This window comes from Corylus avellana, chromosome 10 (genome assembly GCF_965113065.1).
Source record: "Corylus avellana chromosome 10, dhCorAvel1.hap1.2, whole genome shotgun sequence".
Lineage (NCBI taxonomy): Eukaryota > Viridiplantae > Streptophyta > Magnoliopsida > Fagales > Betulaceae > Corylus > Corylus avellana.
Window position 1 is genome coordinate 1,905,353 of NC_142499.1, and position 22,544 is coordinate 1,927,896.

General features: G+C 37.3%; 5 protein-coding genes across 7 annotated transcripts; 2 read left to right on the forward strand and 3 right to left on the reverse strand.

The window, feature by feature from the left end:
* Window positions 1-594: 594 nt before the first annotated feature.
* Window positions 595-2,357, reverse strand: LOC148583234 (disease resistance-like protein DSC1). Its single transcript, XM_088511034.1, has 2 exons — window positions 1,368-2,357; window positions 595-1,269 (listed from the first exon to the last, which is right to left on the reverse strand). Exons 1-2 carry the CDS (start codon window positions 2,355-2,357, stop codon window positions 595-597), a joined length of 1,665 nt encoding a protein of 554 aa, XP_088367160.1.
* A 298-nt stretch (window positions 2,358-2,655) lies between these two features.
* On the reverse strand, window positions 2,656-7,780 carry LOC132162614 (disease resistance protein RPV1). Its single transcript, XM_059572888.2, is given in 5 exon segments — window positions 2,656-2,744; window positions 3,242-3,339; window positions 3,341-4,340; window positions 6,357-7,003; window positions 7,604-7,780. Coding segments are annotated over 3 exon segments (1,587 nt in total). The 5' UTR covers window positions 6,857-7,003; window positions 7,604-7,780; the 3' UTR covers window positions 2,656-2,744; window positions 3,242-3,252.
* Window positions 7,781-9,074: 1,294 nt separating this feature from the next.
* On the reverse strand, window positions 9,075-11,495 carry LOC132192210 (pentatricopeptide (PPR) repeat-containing protein). Its single transcript, XM_059607482.2, has one exon. The coding sequence runs from the start codon at window positions 11,463-11,465 to the stop codon at window positions 9,972-9,974; it is 1,494 nt and encodes a 497-aa protein (XP_059463465.1). The 5' UTR covers window positions 11,466-11,495; the 3' UTR covers window positions 9,075-9,971.
* A 2,049-nt stretch (window positions 11,496-13,544) lies between these two features.
* On the forward strand, window positions 13,545-17,164 carry APG10 (Aldolase-type TIM barrel family protein). Of its 2 annotated transcripts, XM_059607378.2 has the most exons (9): window positions 13,550-13,610; window positions 13,766-13,894; window positions 13,982-14,043; window positions 14,471-14,678; window positions 15,070-15,155; window positions 15,827-15,928; window positions 16,298-16,431; window positions 16,702-16,750; window positions 16,899-17,164. In XM_059607378.2, exons 2-9 carry the CDS (start codon window positions 13,777-13,779, stop codon window positions 17,073-17,075), a joined length of 936 nt encoding a protein of 311 aa, XP_059463361.2. In that variant the 5' UTR covers window positions 13,550-13,610; window positions 13,766-13,776; the 3' UTR covers window positions 17,076-17,164. The 2 variants fall into 2 exon arrangements, with proteins under 2 accessions (XP_088367214.1, XP_059463361.2); XM_088511088.1 differs by having other exon boundaries at window positions 13,545-13,894; window positions 14,471-14,719; window positions 15,027-15,155.
* Window positions 17,165-18,963: 1,799 nt separating this feature from the next.
* Window positions 18,964-22,067, forward strand: LOC132192139 (SOUL heme-binding family protein). Of its 2 annotated transcripts, none has more exons than XM_059607379.2 (8): window positions 18,964-19,219; window positions 19,331-19,417; window positions 19,516-19,586; window positions 20,184-20,285; window positions 20,386-20,490; window positions 21,078-21,213; window positions 21,638-21,747; window positions 21,864-22,067. In XM_059607379.2, the coding sequence occupies exons 1-8, from the start codon at window positions 19,003-19,005 to the stop codon at window positions 21,942-21,944; spliced, it is 909 nt and encodes a 302-aa protein (XP_059463362.1). In that variant the 5' UTR covers window positions 18,964-19,002; the 3' UTR covers window positions 21,945-22,067. The 2 variants fall into 2 exon arrangements, with proteins under 2 accessions (XP_059463362.1, XP_059463363.1); XM_059607380.2 differs by having other exon boundaries at window positions 18,964-19,213.
* Window positions 22,068-22,544: the final 477 nt, after the last annotated feature.

The window sequence follows — 22,544 nt, forward strand, 5'->3', positions numbered from 1 at the left end:
TACCATCTTATGAGATTTATTATTTTAAAAAGTGTGTCATCAACTCATAAGACAGTGACACATTATTTAGAATTAACTTTAAGAAAAAAAATTTGAGATGTGTAGCATTTCTCGTTGAAGAAATTTTTGGATAAAGACTTTATATATATCCCTCTCTTCTGTAATCGAACCTGCCAAAAGAGTATAAAAAAGAAAAGAAAACCAATTTACAATTTACAATTTTCTCGAATCCACCTCCGTGCCTGGTTTTCACTTCTTCGTTTATTTACCGTTCAGTACCGGGCCAAGCTCTAATTTGAGCTTGAGGGGGTGCATTGAGACACAAACTCATTCAGACGTACAAGGTCACAGCAAGCAACAGAAACTTAGAAATCAAAGGGAGAGAAGAGATAAAGAACAACCCAACTCCTCAGATAAAGGAGAAGAATGGCAGCTTGAGATATAAATAAGATTGAAAAAGAAATCAGATTTATCTTCTACACAACAGCAGTTCTAATCCTTATGTAATTGTACATCATGATACTTCTATTAATACAATAGCAAAGGCTCTTTGTTCATTTAGGCAGTCCTTAGTTAAGAAAAACTGGGCAAGTTTTAGTGTTGAGAGTGATTTGATTGGTTTAGTTGTGACTCACCGAGTAGTGTATCCTCCAAATCTGAAATTCTGATGCCCAGGGTTGAAGAAGGCCTCTTCTGTTGTGGGTACCAATTGGATTCTAAGTCGCTATCGTCGTCTTCGCGATACCTCTTGGAAAGCTGAGTACCATCCATTACATAATTTTCAATTCCTTCATCTGGTGCACCCAAATGGACATCACCAACCTCAAGGAGCATTCTTGGATCATCATTTTTCGCATTCTCTCTATGCTTGTATACCAGATGGGCTCCACAACTTGTAAAGAACACTGATTCTGAATTACTGTGGAACTTAACTCTCAGATTGTCTGCCTTTACGTCAAAAGTTTCGTACTCCAGCCATACATGCTCTGAGCCCATTGGATCAAGTATTCTAGTTCCTGTAGACATTTGGACACCATTACTAATGATCTTAACACTAACAAGAGGAAGGGGGGTTTCTTCTAAGGTTACAGCAAGAAAGGGTCCAATAACAGCACATATCGCAATTCCTCTGATCTCATCTGAATGCAAGAGCCCGTTAATATCTATTTCACATGAACTACTATTTGAAGTCTCCTTATGATGGTCGAACCAGTCCGGAATACTATTTCCTGGAAATATAATGCCAAATTCATGCTGCTTAAGATATCCCTGTTACAAGAATATGATCATTTTTCAGCAAAACAACCTACAAATTAACCAAGGCACACAAACACGTATAAGAAAGAGAGAGAGAGAGAGAGAGATACCTCCAATAAAGGTTTTGCCACATGATTCCCTATATTCACAAGCATTTTATGACACTCAGACAAATCAATCCATCTTGGCGCTTGTAAGTTGCATGTATTGAATTGAAATTTTTCTGATACTTTCGGAAAACTTTCCAATGCCATGCATCCATTAGCATGTACATTTTCTACATTTGGCGGAAGTTCTACAATTTCTTTAAGTTGCTTGCAATACTCCAATCGAAGTCTCCTCAATCTAACAAATCTATTTATGCATGCAGGAAGACTAACAATATCAGTCTTGGATAAATCTAGCTGTCTCAAGGTGGAAAAACAATTAAGCATCATAAGGAAATCTGATTTTAACAGAGGACAATTTCTAAGATCCAAATCTCGCAGTGATGGAAATGCTATTGAGGAACAATCATCATTAGAAATGGTTGAATTTGTTCGAGGCGATAATGGGAGTAATTCCACACTTGATGAAATTTCATATTCCCCTGTAGACAGAGTAGATGGCATGGATAGTCTTTTACCCCTCACCATCTTTGGAAGCTCAACAACTTCTAAACAACTTTTGAGATGAAGAGTCTCTAGATGTTGCAACTGAAAAATGCTACTTGGCAGATTCATAAGGTTTTTGCACCCTTCTAGATATAAATGGTGAAGCCCAGTGAGGTACCCAATGGATGAAGGCAATTCTTTTATAGCAGTGTAGCCTAATTTAATACTTGTTAAACATTCCATTTTACACTCAATTTCAGGAAAGTTCTGAAGACTTGAGCAACCTTGAAGGTCTAGCTCTTCAAGAGATCTCAACTTGAGGCTTTTTGGAAAACTCTTCAGGTTAGAGCATCCACCAAGATTTAAATAAGCAAGCTTATCAAGGAATCCAACAGAATGATGAACCTCAGCTAAATTTGTACAATTATCAAGATTCAAGTCCTCTAAATTTGGGTTTCTTGAAAGATCTGGGATTTTCGTTAGGAATTGACAATCGGAGAAATCCATAACTGTCAAGTTTTGGAAATTCTGTAGGAAAAAAAAAAAAGAAAGAAATATATTAGCTTGAAGGAAGTTTACAACATAGCTTAAAAAAAATGTTGAAAATAATAAATGTACCTTGAATTCCTTCCCCAGTTCCTTGAAGAGGCTAGAACACATTCTAAAAGCAACGAGTTTCTTTCCATGAAAATTGGATGGCAAAGATTGTGAAGGATATTCGGGCCAATCAAGCAATCTTAATTCATTAGAGAGATTATTGGGCCCTCTAGAAAAGCGTGCATTACGATTTATAAACAGTCTGAGACTTTTCATCTTCATGAAGGCTTTGGAACTCAAACGTATCAAGTCTTGTTTAGGCAACTCTACCAATATGCCTTCCACTTTGTTTGTTTCCTGGTAAGACAATGCATAAGTGTGCCAGCAAAATCATAGCATAAAGTTCTGCATATTCTACCACTAGCTAGCTAGAATTATAACTTTATTTATATATATTACTTTGTGAAAAGGAAACAAACTTATATTCCATCCGTCTAGCTTTGTATGTTGCTTTTCTTCTTTTTGAGATTTTCAAATTGGGTGATTTTCATTTTTTATTATTGAAATGTCCAAAATTAAGTGATCATATTCAAAATGTCAATGTTGTCTTATTAATCTTAGCCATTCATAAAAGAAAAGGCAAGATTCTCATAAAAACTATATCTATCTTTGATTAGGGTAAAAGGCAATTGTTTATGATGATTTTATTTATTTTCCTTAATCAAAAGCATTCTACTTACAACCGATGGATGGTATATAAATATGTTTGTACGTATGCGTGTGTGTTTTGTGTGCATCTCTTCATCTATTTTTACAAACATATAATTAAAAGAGCTTTTTGATGTTATTCTTACCATATTTTCTTCTAATACATAACGAACGTCTTCGTGAAACCATAATCTACTGCGTTTGCCAGGTTCTTTGGGTGATTCTTGGCGAACAATTTCTCTACCCATTTCTTGTAGCAAGTCATGCATCACTAACGCATTACTCTCATCAATAGTTATGAGAGACTTGTCCATAAGCACAACGATACCAATATCTGGAGAGAATCCACAATTGTCTAGTATTTTAATGACATATTCTACATGCTCTCCTTTGAAGAAACATGCAATGTCAAGGAAAATATTCTTCTCGCTTTCTTCCAATCCATCATAACTTATTTTAAGTTTTTCTTGGATATTTTTCTCAGGAATTCTTTTGTATTTTTCCAACGCACTTTTCCAATGATCTATATCTCTACCATATAGATCCGAACCTAGCACTGTTAAAGCTAGTGGAAGACCCCCAGCATAATATATTGCATGTTTTGTGAGTTCCATAAAATCCTCTTTAGGTTTCTCACTTTTGAAGGCGTTCCAACTAAAGAGCTGAAGAGCTTCATTGTGATCCAATTCCTTCACCTTGTATGTTAAGTCAACTTTATGCTTAGTTAGTAAATGTTTATCTCTTGTCGTTATGATGATTCTACTTCCTAAACCAAACCAATCACATCCACCGGCTAATGTTTCTAATTGGACCACCTGATCCACATCATCAAGAACTAAAAGAACCCTTTTACAACAAAGCCTCTCCTTTATCACATTGATTCCCCGATCAACATTGCTAACCTTCAATCTTGAGACTCCTAGGATATCAAAAAGAAGTTTCTCTTGCAATTGTACCATACCGCACTCTCGCATTGAAGTTTCTCTAACATTTGCAAGAAAACAACTGTATTCAAACTGATAAGCAATCAAGTTATAAATCGCTTTGGCGATAGTTGTCTTACCGATTCCACCAATTCCAAAGATCCCTACCATGCGTATGTCATTCATCCCAATACTTAAAAGGACATCAATGTCTTGTACACGAGACTCTACTCCAACTGGATGCTTGGCAACATATAAGTATGTACGATTTACTATTCTTGAGACCACTTGAACAATTTGGTTAACAAATTTAGATCCATTCCTGCCAATGCAAAAGATTTTTTTAAAAAAAAAAAAGAAGAAAAAGATAATGAGTTAGACTTTTTGCAAGAAAAGACATAGGAACATGATCTAATTACAATTTTTTTTTTCTCTCTTCTAACAAATGAAATGGTAGTGATGCGTGCTGGTCTTCTTTTTCTTTTCTTTTTTTCCTTATGATTTTAGAATATACTGATATAGTATGGATATGGATGATATAAATGAAGAATAATTTTGACTTTCCCTATTTTTTAAAACGATATTATCTTATGGCCCAAAATCTAGACTATTGAGGCCGACCACCACAACCATCAACCTAGCACCGCCATCCCTCTACGCTGTGATCAGTCTAAATGCAAAACAACACCACTAACGAAACTTGCAAGCATCAATATTTTCAAAATGAGAAAACTAGCATTCACTTATATTAATTGCAAGTCGTTTGATATAAGCCTTCTTTTTCTTGAAAGAAAAACTACTCTTCTCTTCTCTCTCTCTCTCTCTCTCTCTCTATCTCTCTCTCCTTTTCAATCTTACTATTCTCTATGTTTTGCATGTGCAATCATTGAAAAGGCTAGGATTCTGCCAAATCCAAAGCTAGTAAATTATTTTGTTCTTGTATTTAAGTGTTTTTGGTGTAGACTGGTACAGGGAAAGACTGAAATAGTTGAGTTTTGGTTTCGGATTTTGTGATTTCATAGACAAAAAAATGCATTTTCAATGTCAGAAAGAACTAGTTTTTTTTATAACTTTAGAGCAAACAACATGATCAAATTTACTGCCTTTAGACGGAGGTGAATCTTCATTCGTGATTTTTTTGAATGGTTTTGTTGGGAAAGATTGAGATTTTTTTACTACGGATAACTTTGGGAGATTTAGCATCAATTTCTGTGAGATTATATTATTTGGAATATTTCTAGGGAAATATAATGATGGAGGATGTAGGACTGGTGAAACAATGTTGGAAATGGCTGCAATCACAGAAAGATCCATGCTTGCATGGAAGAATGGCGCCATGGCGGTGCTATGCAGGTAGCTGTGGTAGTACTAGTCATGGTGGCCAAGATTTTGGGCCATCAGGAGATGAAGAATAATAATGTCATCTTAAAACGATGATGACATAGCAGATAGACTTTAACAGAAAAATTTAATAGAAGGGTTAATTTGCTAAAAAATTTAAATGCATGGATCTAATTGTATAAATTGAAAATAAGGGACCAAATTGACACCTAAATATAAGTTCAAGGGTGATGTTTGTAAAAAGCCCAAGAAATTAATATGTTAGTACAACATTAAGCATTTCACTCAACAGTTCTAAACTTAAGTATGATTATCATGAAATTCAACACCAACAAACATTTTAGGTATCAAATAACCTTAGGTGATATTATTCCTTAGAACTCTTTTACCAAAATGAATATTCCCTTCCTCTGCCATAGTCGGCAATTCGATTCAAGGGTTGGTTGGCATTGTCACGTTAGAATTGTGGAATACTTATAGGATAAAAATGTAGTATCTATCATTATTCAATATCAAATAATTTTGGGTGGTACTACATCCTCAAATTTAGATAGCTTAAAATATTCTTAAACGAAAATGGTGTTTTTAATTGACTGAATTAACATAGTTACCCAAAATAATGACACAAAAAATAACAAAACATACAGAGATAAAAATAAATAAATAAATTAAAAAAAAAAAAAAATGACACAAGGTGGAGGTGGAGGACAGGAAACTTTCCTTCACATATCCGATTTATCTCAGTTTTTCCCCTAATCTCTGTAAATTTCCACTTTCTAGTCCAAAATTGAATATATATATATATATATATATATATATATCACATGATGATTCAAATTTATCTTTCAAGGGTGGGTGCACGAAGTGACCCTGTCTTAGTATACAGAGAAATATACAGAGATTAATATATATATATATATATATATATATAAAAGGATGTATTATGATCAGAATAAGAAAAAGTTCTTTATGAAGGCACAAGAGTGGTTAGAAGTACCCGTTCCCTAAATGCCACCCGGACAAATTGGCCACTTCTGTTAGGGCTGTCTTCCACATCTTCACTTTTGTGTCATCCTTGAACCTGTCTTGAAGTTTAGCCAATGCTTCTCCAACACTCTTTCTCTGATGCCGCACATCTGAAGGATCTATGTTGTAAAACAACGGTAGAACCAATTGTTTCTTTGTTTTCCTGCACTCAAGGATCGTCATCAGCTCATCCAAGCAACGAGGGGATGATGCATAATTTTTTGAGAGTACAATGATTGAAATCCTTGACGCTTCAATGGCTTTGACAAGTACCGGTGAAATTTCCTCTCCTCTTCTAAGCTCATCATCCATGAAGGTGCTGTTTCCATTTGAATGCAAAGCGTCGTATAGATGGGCAGTAAAATTGTTGCGAATATCTTCGCCTCTAAAACTCAAGAATACATCGTAAGTCCATGGACGGGTGAAATATGAAGATGAAGAGGCTCCTCGGAAGGTCATGGAAGAAGTCATTCTGTATGTATGAGTGAATACTACTCAGTAGAGAGCTCCAAGAAAGATGAGAAACTTCTTGGCAAGTTCCCGACCGTACCTTCTCCAATGTGTGAGTGTGAAATTAATTAGGATAAATTACACCTCTACGAACCTTCGTAGTTTCTGCTGCATTTTCAGAAGTGAGAAATTTGAGATATGAAGTTGCAGAATGAAAGCTGGATTGTGAATTACTTTACATTTAGGCTCTGTTTGGTTGCTGAGAAAATGGATGAAATTAAACAGCTTATTTACGTTTTTCTAGGTGCCATAGGAAATTGAAATATATATATATATATATTAAATTTCTACAGTAACTAATTAGAGCACTTCTAGTAGTAATTTTTATCACACCGGCGTGCCAGAGGACTCCTGGTGACTTGAGAGATATAAAGTTACCTAGTTTACTTGATTTGAGATTTTCATTTTCCAGGAACGGGCTCAAACTTTCCTATCACATCTTTTCTTGTCATTTAGTTTCGCAGGAAACAAACAACGGATAGAGCTGAAACCTATATGAATTTCTCTTATTTGTATTGAAAACTTTGAATTTCGGTAATTTGCCTTCTCACGCACTCTCTGCTAGCTGAATAAGAGAGAGAGTACAAATTGGGGAAAGAGAAGGATGAAATGCAAAACGAAGTCCAACGATCAAACCCCCTGGAAGCATTACGTAGAAAATTTTTTTTTTTTTTTAGAAAAAAAAAAAAAAATTGTTACGGGAAATACCTGATCCCAGATTTGCAGATTCAATTTTCTTCACCCGTGTTTTGATCAGTTGTTTTTTTTCCGGGGCGGAAAGAGAGCCAGATGCAGCGGCGAGCGAATTTTCGTCGACGCGAAGGAAGAGATCGGAGTTAGGCGGAGACGTTGGCAGGTGCCGAATCACCACCTTGTTCCTCTACGACGGGATTCTTGATTATTGAAATTTTGCGTTCAAAAAAAAAGTGTCACATTTTAGCATATCAAGGGTCGCTTTTGATTTTTGATTTTTGATTTTTTTTTTTTTTTTTTTACTTAAGTTGAAGTTTAATTATTTTTATATAAGTTCTTTAACATTTATTCAGAATTTATATTATTTGTTATCAAAGACAGCAACTGCGTCGCTTATGAAATTGGACACGTTCATAAAGCATGAGAACAAATAATTTGTGGCTTTGTTGTTGAATCATGGAAGAACTTATAAACGCTTCTAAATTGGATTAAAAATGTTTATGTATGTGCATAGTATTAAGTCATTGAATACTAATAAGTGAATAAAGCTGTCAAAAGATAAATGATTATTATATGATCAATATCGATAGAGTGAGTCTTCAAAGATACTGATCTAATTGTGAAGTATGATGATATGTTACAATTCTAAATGTCAAACATAGTTGAAGTTTAATTATATGCATGTAAGTTTTTGGACACCCTCCCATTCCAAAGTTTGTATCATTTTATATATATCATGACTATAGATCATAAGTCTCATGTCATGGAGCCATGGAGACCCACATCATGAATGGAGTCCTACAATGTGGCGGTACAATCACAGCAGTTAAAGGTGTATTCGAACTAATATATCAATTTGGTACAATCATGACGGTTAAAAGTGTATTCGAACTAACGTATCAATTTATAAGAAACTTATAAAATAATTAACAATAGTATAGACTAGAGAGTGACGTGTGGATGACTTTTTTCACATTACCTCACAAGATGTCCACCTAGCAATAATAATCATTGGTGTGTTTGGAAAACATTTTTTTAGAGAAGGTGAAAAAAAATGGATTGATGTCATATAAAAATAAGTTGACGTGGCATAAATATGAAATAAGTGAAGAAAGTTATTTATTAATATGAAAAAAGGAGTTTGACATTTTAAAGTAAAAAGAAAAAATAAGCGGGTTGTCAAACGGGCACCATAAGTCTAAGAAACTACTCGATCCATGAGTTATGATTAAATTGATATATGTCCAAAATGCGAGTAGATGCATTTTTCTTAACCAAAACAAAAACACATTTTTCTCAAAACCATTAACAAACAATTCAATTCACTAAACACCTTTCAAATGTAGAAATCACAAAAAATAAATAAATAATAATAAATCTTACCTTTCCCATACATCAAAACACTATTTCAAACCAAAAAATAAAAAATAAAAACTTACAACCAAAAGAAGATGATGAAAAAATTGCAGGCACAAGCAGCAGAAGATCTTACGAGATGATTGAATTTTTTATTCCCATGAAGAAATACTTCATGGTCCATTTTTTCTCTACATATATGCATCTCCACTCGAAATTCCCGACTTAAATCTACCTACTCTTCACTAGGACTAGGTGAATTCATATAATGCAATACTCGACTTGCTGCATACATCACCTTAAAGTCTCAGACTCCATGAACTAAATCTGGGAGATTCCTGGAGATGATATTTCTGTGCACGCCGATCTAATTCATCCTTCACCCAGTTCCCCAAAGATTACACCCAATCTTACAGGAAGTGTGTCATGTGAACAATCCATGCTCAGAGTACCTCACTGCCAATAAATAACCAACGAGTGTATATATATATATATATATATATATATATATATTTTGAATTTTACAATGAGCTTGTCAGAAATGATTTTCATAGGTCAAATAAGAAGTATATACCACAAGGCAACTTGCTCTTGATTGCAGAAGCCTCATGATAAGCTCTTTCACGTGGAAGCGACAAGGCTATATAGAATCCCTCATATCGCTCTCCATTCTTGAAGGTCCATAATCAAAGCTCCATTCCACACACTTCTTTTACTGACATTCTAGAAGTGGCATTAATTAACTCAATTTACTGAAAACTGAACAAGAGTTGGAGAACATTTATTACCTTCCGTTTCATTGTCCAAGTTTTCATGTCTTCATAGCCTTCTATATCTCATCAGTCCAAACATACATAATTTCTTTCCCTTCAGGTGCCGTTCATGATATACACATCAGAAACATCACAGGCAAGTAAACTTCCTGAAATGATGGTTCTTTTCCTCGTTATCAACCAAGTACTCCAATTGGTTCAAAACAAGTGTGGACACAAAAATAAAAAATCCAATCTGAAAAATGTTGTTATTCTCATTTACTAATGATCACATTAGCTTGCTGCTGCACAGAACTTTTTGCATTAGCAAGCCCATCCATCAACCTATTATATGTAACAAGATCAGGTATAAACTCCCTATCCAACATCTCATCCACCACCACTTCCCCCTCCTTCTGTTTTCCCTCTCTCGTATAACCAGACACCAAAACAGTAAAGGTCATTCCATCTGGGTCGAAACCCTTGCGAGAAGCCAACAACCTCAAGTTATTTGCATCCACAGTTCTTCCCACATTGCATAGACCTTGAAGGAGACAATTAAAAGTCACACTGTCCGGAACCATACTCTCTCTAAGCATCCTCTCCATCAGTCTATATGCTTCATCAATTCTCCTTAACCTTCTCAAACCTTCGATCAAAGTAGTACAAGCAATAAAGCTTGGAACACTCCCTCTCTTCCATAGCTCATCCACAAGCTCCAACGCTCTACCTGCATTTCCATTCTCACAAAGTGCCTCCACCAGACCAAGATAATCATACCCATTGGGCAAAACTCCTTTCCTTGAAAAATCAATCAATAGGTCACATGCCTCCGACACCCGACCATCTCTACCAAGCCCATCAATCAATATTTCACAAGTCACTCTCGAAAGCTCACATCCCATTTCAATCATCTCGTATGCCATTGCAACCCCTTCATCAAACTTCCTCTCCCTTAAGAACCCCTTAATCAAAGTATTAAAACTAACCACATTTGGACTGCACCCCTTTTCTCTCATCTCCTTAAACAACTCCAGAGCTAACCCAAACCGCGAATTTCGACAATAACTACTGATCAAAATATTAAACGTATACACGTCCGGCTTAACCCTACTCTTAATCATTTCATCATACACTTTCAATGCACTCTCATGCTGCCCACATTTCACAAACCCATGAATCAAAATATTATAAAGCGCCACACTGGGCCTCCCGTCGATCATTTTACTCATAGTTTCAAACGCAACCACAGCCTCGTCCACCCTCCCAACTCTACAATACGCATTGATCGAAAATCTGAAGATGGGTTCGGTGGAAGGGCACGAGAAGATACCGTCGGAGCAGGGGCAGGGGCTGGAGGCCATGAAGTGGAGGAGGGCACCGAGGTCGACGAAGCGGTCAGTGACGGCGAGCGTGCGGGCCATCCATTCGAACGTAGAGTGGTCGTGGCGGAAGGAGTCGATGGTGGAGGCCCAGTTGAAGATGTGGAAATCGTAGTGGGTGAACGAAGGGTGGTGGCGGAGCTTGGACTTGAGGAAGTGGAGGAGGTGGGTGGGGGTGAAGGGTGGGGTGAGATGGGCCTTGAGGAAGCTGAGGAGTTGGGCGTGGTGGGTGGGCGTGTGGTGGAAGAGAGTGAGAGTGGGGAGCGGGGTGGGAGGGGTTGGCGGTGGTGCTGGGAGAGAGGGGTTTGGGATTGGAGAGAGTGGCGGCGGTGGTGGTTGTTTCCATAATTTGAGAGGTTTGGGTTTCAGGAGCTTCTTGAAACCCATTTGCCCCGAGAATTGCAGAGCGAGCCAACACTCTGCCCACGTCCAAGAAATGAGCAACTTTTTGAAACCTATTTTATTTTGGGAATAACTTCAATTCGGTCAAGGCAAAAAGGGAGGGTTTTCTGCCCACTACTCACAAGCTGACACCTCAGCTTAGCACATAAACTCAAAATGAGAACAAAACACCATATTATTCCTCCCACATTGACCTGCCGCCTACCTCCGCCTGAAGCCGCCGCCCCGAAAACGCCGCTTCCGCTTCCACCCCTTAGGGGTGGCCCGTAGCCACCCCAGCCACCACGGCGCGGCCACCCCGTGGCCTGGGAGTGGCCTGCGAGCCACCCCGTGGCCATGGGGTGGTTGCGCCGGCCACCCCGTGGCCTGGGAGTGGCCGCGCAGGCCACCCCAGCCAGATCTGGGGTGGCCTGCGAGCCACCCTGTGGCCATGGGGTGGTTGCGCCGGCCACCCCGTGGCCTGGGAATGGCCGCGCGGGCCCACCCCAGCCAGATTTGGGGTGGCTTGCGAGCCACCCCGTGGCCTGGGGGTGGCCGCGCGAGCCACCCCGTGGCCTGGGTGTGGCCGCGCCGGCCACCCCGTGGCCTGGGGGTGGCCGCGCGGGCCACCCCGTGGCCTGGGTGTGGCCGCGCGGGCCACCCCGTGGCCTGGGAGTGGCCACGCCGGCCACTCAGATGGGGCTGGTGGTTCCTCATTTTTGTCCTCATTTTTTTTTGTTTTGGTGTTTTGTTCTCATTTTAAGTTTTTGCATTTTTCTTAAAATGTTGATGTGTCATGTTGTGATTGGTGGGCAGAAAACCCATGTTTTCTGCCACAACCGTATGGCAGCAGCTCTCTTTTATTTTATAGAGAAAGTGACTGTTTTTTGCTGTTAATTTTTAAAATGGTTTGAAAAATATTTTGGAAAGATGAAAAAGCCTTAAAATATTTCTTATGCTTTCCTATAATTTGAGAAGCTGCGAAGATGAAAGACACAAGTAAAAAAATATGGAGGCAGAGAGAGTGTCTGTGAATAAAAAATCTAATTGTGAGAGAGCCTTTGTGGGATTCATTTGCCCAAACAACTGTTTAGAGAGTGTCCCATATTGAGCTTTTTCACAAGTCTCAATTGCCTGCCCAAAATGTTTGAGTTCAACAAAAAATAGTTTACGTATATGAGAGAAGTAAAAATCATTTTAAGCATTGTGAAAGTAATAAAAGTAAAAGCATTTTTTCAAAAAATATTTTAAAGAACTTAGTGAAAATTGAAGAATAGAAAAAAAAAAAAAAATTACTGTGACAAAAAATATATATATATTATCATTATTTAGGTAGACAAAAAACCAAAAAAAAAAAAAAGGATGACATTTTATCATTATTCTACACAAACTAATCAAATAGACTACTATAATCTTATGATTATAAATATTTTCATATCTCTTATTCCCTACTACATATAAGTTTTTTAGGAAAAGTCTTGGCGTCAATAAAAATATTATTTTTTACCAATAAAAGTCTATGGCAAAGGAACCGAATCCTCTCTAGTCTATAAATCCATTTCATAGTTTAAAAAATTCTAAGACCACAAATAAGACACATATCTTTATTATAAAAAAATAAAAATAAAAATATTATTTAAGGTAAAAAAAAAAAAAAAAAAAAAAAAAAAAAAAGAGTGGCTGGCTACCCATAGGGGGTTGTTGCCTACTCACATTTTGGGTAAGAGATGGCTCAAGTAGGGGGTGGCTCAATGGCTAGTTAGGGGGTGCCCGGTCTGGGGGTAGCCAAAGCCACCCCAAGCCCACCGGGGGTGGCAGGTTCTTGGAGGTGGTTTGACCAAGCCACCCTTAATGGCCTAAACACCCCCATTGGCCATGGGGGTGATTCGGTCACCCTTGGCTGGCCATTGGGCCACTCCTACCCAAAATGTCATTCTTTTGTTTTTTAATTATGAGAACATATATTTTATTTGTGATTCTACTATGAAATGAATACTCTCACATCCATTATAGATCCGAGGGGATCCGGAATTGGTGGCAAGAGCTACATCACCCAATTTTATTTTGTTATTTTTTCCTCCGCAACACACCGTATAGGATTGCCAAAAATTGAAAATCAAAATAATTCTCTCTCTCTCTCTCTCTCTCAGTGTACGCAGTTCCTCTTTTTCCCTTTCTCCCTCTCTCAGTCAGACGCTCCCTCTCTCTCTCCCTCTCAGACGCTCCCTCTCTCCCTGTCTAAGTTTTATCTACTCTCTGTTTTCTTATTTACTCAGTCTCCAAAGTACTCAACCTTCACTCAACAGGGCACGTCACGATGATTCGGAACCTCCGCACAACGCCAACTTCCGACCTGAACTCGCTCCAACATCTGGGTTCTTTGTATAGCCGAAACAAGCAGAGACTCATCACAGCTATTCCTTCTCCAGCTTCCAGTAACTTCGCGTTCGCTATTGTCCCTCACACTCTGTTTATATCACGCATTGTTCTTCTCATTTATTTCATCTTCTCTTTGGGTGTAGGTGTTTCGCGGCTGTCCATTCGGTGTGCTGTTCGTTTTCGCCCCTGCATTGATATACACAAAGTACCCAGAACTAAAGTTGATCAAGTTTTTTGTCTTTGCTTGTCAATTAGCTTGTTGAGTTTAGGGTGTTTGACAAAAGGCCAAGGAGACGCATTTTTGTGACATTTAAAGTTCTGGTAGCTCAACTTTTGTTTTATGATCAAGGATGTCTGCTACAGATTGTTTGTCTGAAATGTACTTTCTTTATTACTAATATGTAAAGTTTGATCATGTTTTACAATTTTAGACTGACCTATATATGTTTTTGTTCATCTAAAGGGGAAAAAATGTTATTATTGTGTGTAGTGGCCAAGAAGTTGATATGGGGCTAGATACATATGTGCTGTATGAGTGCTATGCCTACATTATGTTATTTTCATGCAGTGGTGTGGTACTTCATTGAGGGTGATTTCCTTATGATTCTCGTGTTTGAAATATGTGTCATCAGGGGAAAGTGAAACAAATTGTTGGGTCAACCATTCAGGATTTGAAGGAGGACGGATCAACTCTTGTGACCAACTTTGAAACGGATAAGTCGGCGGCTGAGTTTGCAAATTTGTACAAAAAAAATGGACTCAAGGGTGGTCATGTGATCATGATTGGAGCAGATCCTTTGAGTAAAAATGCCGCAATTGAAGCAATGCATGCTTATCCTGGTGAATTTATTTTCATGCCTCTTTCATGTTTAGTGATTTTTGTTTCCCAGTTTAGATGTGATCATAAGTAAAGTATGGTGGCTGTCTGAAATAGCCTTCTTTGGCTAGTTTAGGACTACTTTTTTCACCTACTTGTATATCTCTTTATCTTAAATAATTAGACGAAACATTCTCTTAGCTGATCAACTTTGTTCTGGGATTTCTATATGCATGCTTGGGATGTGATTTTGCATTTGCACCACTTCAATTGCCTTCTGTAAAGACATTCGACTAATGGAACAGACTGTCTCAGGATTAGGCTGTTTTGCCTTTGAGCTGTATAATTAATTATAGGTTTAAAACTTACAGACTTTTCCTCTGCTGAACTTACTGCGAGGACTGGTTAAATCAGGCGGCTTGCAAGTTGGTGGTGGAATCAATTCAGACAATGCTTTGAGTTACATAGAAGGAGGAGCTAGCCATGTCATTGTCACATCAGTATGTTTTTTCTTGAAATCTTCTCATAACATTTATACGGAAAACATGAATATGTTACTTGATGATTTAATACAATTTCTGATATTTCTCTCTTACCAAATTATGATTCTTTCTCTATGAAGTCTTGAATGAAAGTGGCTGATTGGAAACCCAACTATCATCCTTTTAGAATATATCTTTTTGTTACCTTCATATGATTTATGACTTCTATGTGAATCATGTCAAAGTTATCAAAATAATATAGGACTCTTTTACCTACTTAATTATAGGAGCCACCTTCTAAGTGTCAAATTTATTGGGTCAATAGTGTTGAACATAATAGAAGGAATATTTTTAAATAGCCATTGTAGGGGTGGGAAGGTTGAATATAAGTTTTACTTCCATACTTATTTTGTTTGGTGTAAACACATAAACTTTTCTCTGTATTAGAAAAGTGGTCATATGATGGAACTGGATTTTTCATGTAATCATGGTTAGAACATAATGCTCATGGAACCTCATGGTGAGCATACTTTGACAGTGCAGTGGAATTCACTTATAGCTTTGTATATAATCTCCCAATAATTTTTTTACATTGCAATTAATACAAAGAATTTGGGACTTTCTAATAGACAAATTCTCTAGGTATGTTTAAATTGATCTCTATCACTTACATCTCGGTTTCATTACAGTATGTATTCAACAATGGACAAATGGACCTTGAAAGGCTTAAAGATCTTGTTCATGTTGTTGGAAAGCAGAGGCTTGTCTTGGACCTTAGCTGCAGAAGGAAGGTATTAAAACAATTTTCAAGATGAGTCCCATTTATGCATTGGTTAATTGAGTTTCAATGCGAGGTTTCAATTGCAAATCTCCTGGCATGAAAATGTGAAATTATCTTACAAACTTGAGTTTGAACCAGGTTTTGTACTTGTTCGCTGTAGTCAGAGTTTTAATGGTCACTCAGACATAATGCTTTAGTGTGAGTCAGGATTAGAAAAGACTTAACAAGTTATATATAAAGGGGCATACATTAAGAATTTTTTTAAAAAAAATGATTGTTTTTTACAAGGTTTTTGTTTTTTGTTTTTTATTTTTTATTTTCGTCTGATAGTTGTTCAGTTTCAGTTATCATCTTTTATGTTGCTGATTTTGATTTGCAGGAAGATAAATATGCAATCGTGACTGATAGATGGCAGAAGTTCACTGATGTATACCTCGATGAGAAAGTATTGGAGTTTCTTGCCAGCTATGCTGATGAGTTTCTGGTTCATGGTGTTGATGTTGAAGGGAAAAAGTAATTCCTAAATGTTGCTATCTTTAATAAAATCACAACTTTGTCCTATACCTTAAACTTTCTAACTCCCATACCTTGTTTTTTAGAAGTACTAGTCACTTTCAGATGTTATATTATTTGTTGGAGTTCTGCTCTGCCCGTGGTTGGTATGCTATGTAAAAGGAAAGGAAGAAAAAGACTTTTTAATTGACAATGAAGAGTGTAAAGTGTCTATGCTTTCAACAGAATTTCATCAAGATAGTTCGATTCTCATTTTTCTTTTGGTTGCAGGCTGGGAATTGATGAAGAACTTGTGGCATTGCTTGGGAAGCATTCTCCGGTGTGTAGCTGCATCCATGATTATTTTTCTTTTTGTCTTTCACATTTCTTTGTTGCCATTTCCTAAATTGATGTTGCTAGGCTTTTATATTGTCCCTCTATGCATGCTATCTTGCATAAATTATTGATACATCATGGATGGGTGCCAGATTCCCGTGACTTATGCCGGTGGTGTGGCGGAAATGGCTGATTTAGAAAGGATAAAAGTGGCCGGGTTGGGACGTGTGGATGTTACTGTGGGCAGTGCGTTAGATATATTTGGCGGAAAGTTGGCATACAAAGACGTTGTTGCTTGGCATTTCCATCAGGAGGCTTTGACAGTTTAGTGCCTTCTAGGGCTTTCTTTTCTTGTAATCTTCAAAGGATTTGGCTTAGGTCTCCTATAGTTTTTCTCTACGGTCTAGATTTAATTCCACCCTCTCTTTCAACTACCTTTGCGCGATTCAATTATTCAGGACTTGCAATACAAGAGAAAAGAGATCCACAGCTTGAGAAAATTATCGTGGCCAGAAATTTAGAAGATGAATGGGAAAAGTGAGAAAAAATTGTGAAGATAAAATAAATCAATGCTGTCACTAATTGTGTTTGTGCTTTTGAACTTGCTCCATATGACTCACTTCTATTGCATTTGACCCACCACTTACGGTGCATAACTAATTTATTGACATGGTTAAAAATCCAGTTGTCTTCCCTTCTCACTCCCTTGTTTTCATATAAACCAAGGTGGTTTTCAGTTAATTTTGCAATTCAGTCGACCCTCCAAGAAAAAATTAAGAACAAGAACCCTATCTACAACAAGAAAATCCGACCAAACAAGGCGTGCACTATGTTTTTTTTTTTTTTTTTATTTGCCAAGGAAATAGAAGGGAAAGGGGAAAGGCAACAAGTACACCCAAGAAAAAAAAAAAGGGGTGGGATAGTTCAACAAAAACCCTAATACACCCGTTAAGTACAATAAAATGTTAACATCCATTGGGAATGGATCAAATGAATGGTATGACTCATTAGATACATCTACTAGGAATGGATCAAATGAATGGTATGGCTCATTAGATTCTCGACTCACTGGCTGAAAAAGGAGCCACTTAAATTGGTGAGGCGAATCTACTTGAAAAGTAATGATACAATGCACGCCTGGCGTGCATCAACAGTGATGCACGCCAGGCACAAAATTTTTTTTTATTATTATTTTATTATTATTATTATTTTAAAAAAAAAAAAAATTTGCACTGGCGTGCGTGGGCGTGCCACGCACGCCGCGTGCATTGTATCATTACTCCTACTTGAAATAGCACCTACTTCAACAACAAACATGCTTGAGAACCACAATAGGGTGGGGAGCACTAGTAGTAGCTGAATTGGAGCTGAGAAAGAAAAGTATCACAACAATGTCCAGTGATGAAGGCATAGAGGACATCACATTGGAATTTGCCGTAAAAATGTGAAGCAAGGGTGCGAGATGTTGTCATGGAGAACAAAAACACGTGTGGCAGCACGTGAGAGAAAGCGTGCACTATGCTTACTACAACTTTTAGTATCACGCTACATATACATAATTTGATGAGATATTAAAAGACTAATTGAACCATAAAAATAATTCTTTTAAAAAGAAAGGCATTTGTCCAACTTGGGAAAATCTTTCCACTAAATCAGATTGGAGTCCTCCATCTCAATCTATTAAATTAGCATATACATTTTTTATATATACTAACAAACCATATTATTTTTATTGCATATTTGATTATACATGTAAGAATGACGTATTTTAGTCTCCAAAAAGTAGCTCAATTGACTGAAGATCACGCTTCATGAAGTGGAGATTACTAAATCGAATTCCCTTTTTCCCTTGTGTGGACGATAAAAAAAAAAACTTTAAATTATAATCACCACATCAATTTAATAAATGGAGTTGAAAACTTTGTTCTACTCAAAATTTTAGTGTCAAGTAGTCAAGGGGGAGTTTGACGTATTTCAGATAGAGGGCTACTAAGTATCCCAACACTTTTTTTCAAATGATCTGGACCCCACATTCATTTAAGAATATATATATCAAATGGATCAGTTCATTTGGGAAAATAAATTTAGAAAAAAGTGTTGGATGTCTAGTATTATCCTTTTAGATATTTATTTATTAGTTTATTTATTTTTAATTTGCCGGGAAAATCTTAACCACCAGAGGCTTACAAGAGATCCAGAAAATCCCACTCTGTCTCTACAACAGAAATTCAAAACCAAACGCCCAAGAAAAAAAAAATGCTTCTCTGCAACTGCAAGCCTTCACTCTTCACTATATCCCCACCCAGAATCTCAATTTCCACTCCAAGAAACCCCAAAAGCTCGTTCTCGATCATCACCAACTCCACGGCCAGCGACCCACCGCGGCGAAGAGCCATGTCAGCCTTCGAAACCCGAGTCTCTCTCGTCCTCGCTCTCGCTTCCCAAGCCTCCTCTCTCTCCCAGAGACGTAAATGTTTAGCATCAATTCTCATAGATATCTCTCAAGGCCTTGCTTTCATTTGTTTAAAACAAAACAAATCTCTGTTCCTATTTGTTTGAATAACTTGCTTTTGTTTTCTTGCAGTTTTAGCTGATACAGCGACCGAGGCTGTGAGGTACGTGTTCCCGAAAAGGTTCGAGAGTCGGACTCTCGAGGAGGCTTTGATGGCAGGTACTACTTTCGATTGGTTTTGATTGTTGAATGTGAAATTTCGTCTTTTTCTTTTTTTGGGTCAATTTGGGTATGTATCTTTTTTGGGTTTGATGTAGTTCCGGACCTGGAGACTGTGAATTTCAAGGTTTTGAGTAGGAGAGACCAGTACGAGATAAGGGAAGTTGAGGTATGCATTCACTTCAACATTTTCTTTACTCTGCCTCTTAGACTTGTGGTTAATTTCGATTCAGTTTTGGGGATGTTTTTGCAATATGTCCCGGAGTTTAAGATATACACATATAGGTTTGGTGAATGTTTTCCACTTGTTATTAACTGAGAGATTTGTTCCATGCTTTATACACATTCTGAGTTACACGATTGGTTTGAACAATTGAGGTAGTTTCGGTTTCTGCAGTTTCTGCAGATGTTGTTCTAAAACGGAGTATACATGTGACGCATGAGTACTTGAGTCCCTGTCGGATAATCAGAAAAATGAGTGGTCAATATAAAACTGTTGGCCCAAATTACTTAAAGCTTTTGGATTAACTAGTGTGGTAACATTTTATATTAAGGCCTTATATGGGGACTTCAATATGTTTATCTCCCCACAATAACTACTTTATTGTAGCTTGGAAACTTAATGAGAAATGTTAAATTTCATGCGTTCCCAAAAACACAACAGTTTAAAAACAAAGAAGAAGTCAAGCTGATAGTTACAGTTGCCATGATTATCATATTATTGCGCATATATATCTAAATTATAGGGCCGTGATTGTGCAAACAGCCTTACTTTATAGCAGAGGCAACAATGCCTGGGAACACTGGATTCGATTTCAATGGAGCATCTAAATCCTTTAATGTATTAGCCGCGTACCTGTTTGGTAAGGTAGTCCGAAATTTTGTAATTAATTCCTATAGTACCTTTTTGGTAATGTTACTTATCTTTGTTACTTTTTGCTTATTCTGGTTCTTGTGCTGGTTTTTAGAATACAACAAAGGAGAAAATGGAGATGACTACACCTGTTTTTACGCGTAAGGCCAATTCTGATGGGGAGAAAATGGAAATGACAACTCCTGTGATAACAAAGAGGGTATGATTTTTTACATGCGTCATATGTTTAAAATTTTGTAGTTTCTTATGTTAAGGAATTTTGAAATCTTCCCTAAACCCAATGTAAGTTTTTTCTATTATGACTTGCTCTCCCACATCTTGTCTGTTTTAAATGCACGTGTGGTGTCTATTTTGCGTTTCTTTTACATTTCTCTCAGAGGATGTTTTGGACACAAGTCAGTGATATCTATAGTGCCATGCATTGACCTGTGTAAGATGTTTATATTTTGGTTTGGCATTAATTCAGATCTGCTGAAAATTATGGTCTATTGGCTGGAATTTGTAGAGTTAACCGATTGTTGATTGAAATTATTTCTTTCAAATGTTAAAGATTGTTCTTGAACTCTAACAACCCATGTAGTTCTTTCAGTTAATGAATAATTACAAGACATTCCCAGGTCCATGTACTGGTCTTATTTTTATGGTTTGGTCTTTTTTTGCCATGGAGCTTGTTTTACATGGTCTAAAAATACAGAGGTCATTTGTTAGAATTTCTAATTGTTTTCTTTTCAAAAATACTGCATTCTTTCTTTTTATCATCATCTGATATCATTGCAAATGTCTTAGCTGGAAGATCAAGATAAGTGGCAGATGTCTTTTGTCATGCCCTCAAAGTATGGTGCCAATTTGCCGCAGCCTAAAGATCCGTCTGTGCGGATCACAGAGGTTCCAAGAAAAATTGTTGCAGTTCTTGCCTTTTCAGGTCTGTCCTTCCCTTAATCTGACTGCCCCCCTTGTGTTGTGGATACAGAAACTGGTATCTAAGTTAAAAAGGTTTTAATTTTTACGATCATTCTTAGTTATTGAATATTGGATGGTATTTGGTACCAAGGCTGTTGAAGTATTAGAAAATTGAATTGAACTTGGAGTGTGTTGTTCAGCGCAAGTGATTGTATGCGTGATTTCTATGCATTAGTAATATGATCATAATTGTAGTAATTTTTTTATTTAACTTGTGTGCCAATATAGTGTTAAGTACTAATGAATCGGACTTCTGCTGCAATAACTCGATAGTATTTATTGCGTTTTGGGAGCAGAGAGTAGTGCATTCTTCAGTAAAATCTCTCATGTCTTCAACTGTGGATATGGCAAGTTTATTACAGTCTTCCCTTCATCATCTTTTATAGGTTTTGTCACCGATGAAGAAGTTGAACGACGGGAATCAAAGTTAAGAGAAGCTCTGGAAAATGATAGAGAGTTCCAAATTAAAGAGGGCGCTTCAGTGGAAATTGCACAGGTGAGATCCCTTCTTAAATGTTAAGGACAAACGATCTCTGCAAAAATATACTGCTGAGCACTTTGTGGTCAGAGAGCCTTTCACATGTCAATGACTTTCTGTACATATGGTTGCAGTACAATCCGCCATTTACGCTTCCATTTCAACGTCGCAATGAGATTGCACTGGAAGTAGAAAGGAAAGAAAATAGCAACTAGCAATTTTACAATCTTGATGTATACTGAATTTAGACCCTGTGCGTAAAGTAAACAAAAACAGTTTTGTACATATCCAGCCCATTCAGGGTTCATAAAAGTGTGGTATCTTAGTATTTGATTTCATGGCTGTGATTTGTATGTTTAGTGAATCAACCCTCTTGCTATTCCATTATGCATCATGAGATAGGCAATTTAAGAGTTTCTCACTAAATATTCAGCTGTTCCATCAAATAATTATGTTTGTAGAAGATTCATATGTAAAGTAACAAACATAGTTATTTGTATGTTTAGTGAATCAAACCCTAAAACCAGTGGTTAGTGAATGTGAGTTGAGTTGATGGAACCTCAACTTCTCCCCTTTCTACTTGTGCTACCTATTTTTCTCTGCACAACTTCAGAGCAGCAGGCACTGCAGAATACATCCAGAATCAGCAGATATCCTCTCTTCGGCTTGCTTCGGTGAGGTGTTACCGTCAGGCCAAGCTCTGCAGCCTCTCTCAAGATATAGAGATTGAAAGCACTAAAAGAACATGCTGCAAACTTCAAACCCTTCCTTTTCATTAGCTTTATGCACTTCATGAAAGATAAAAAGAACCAACC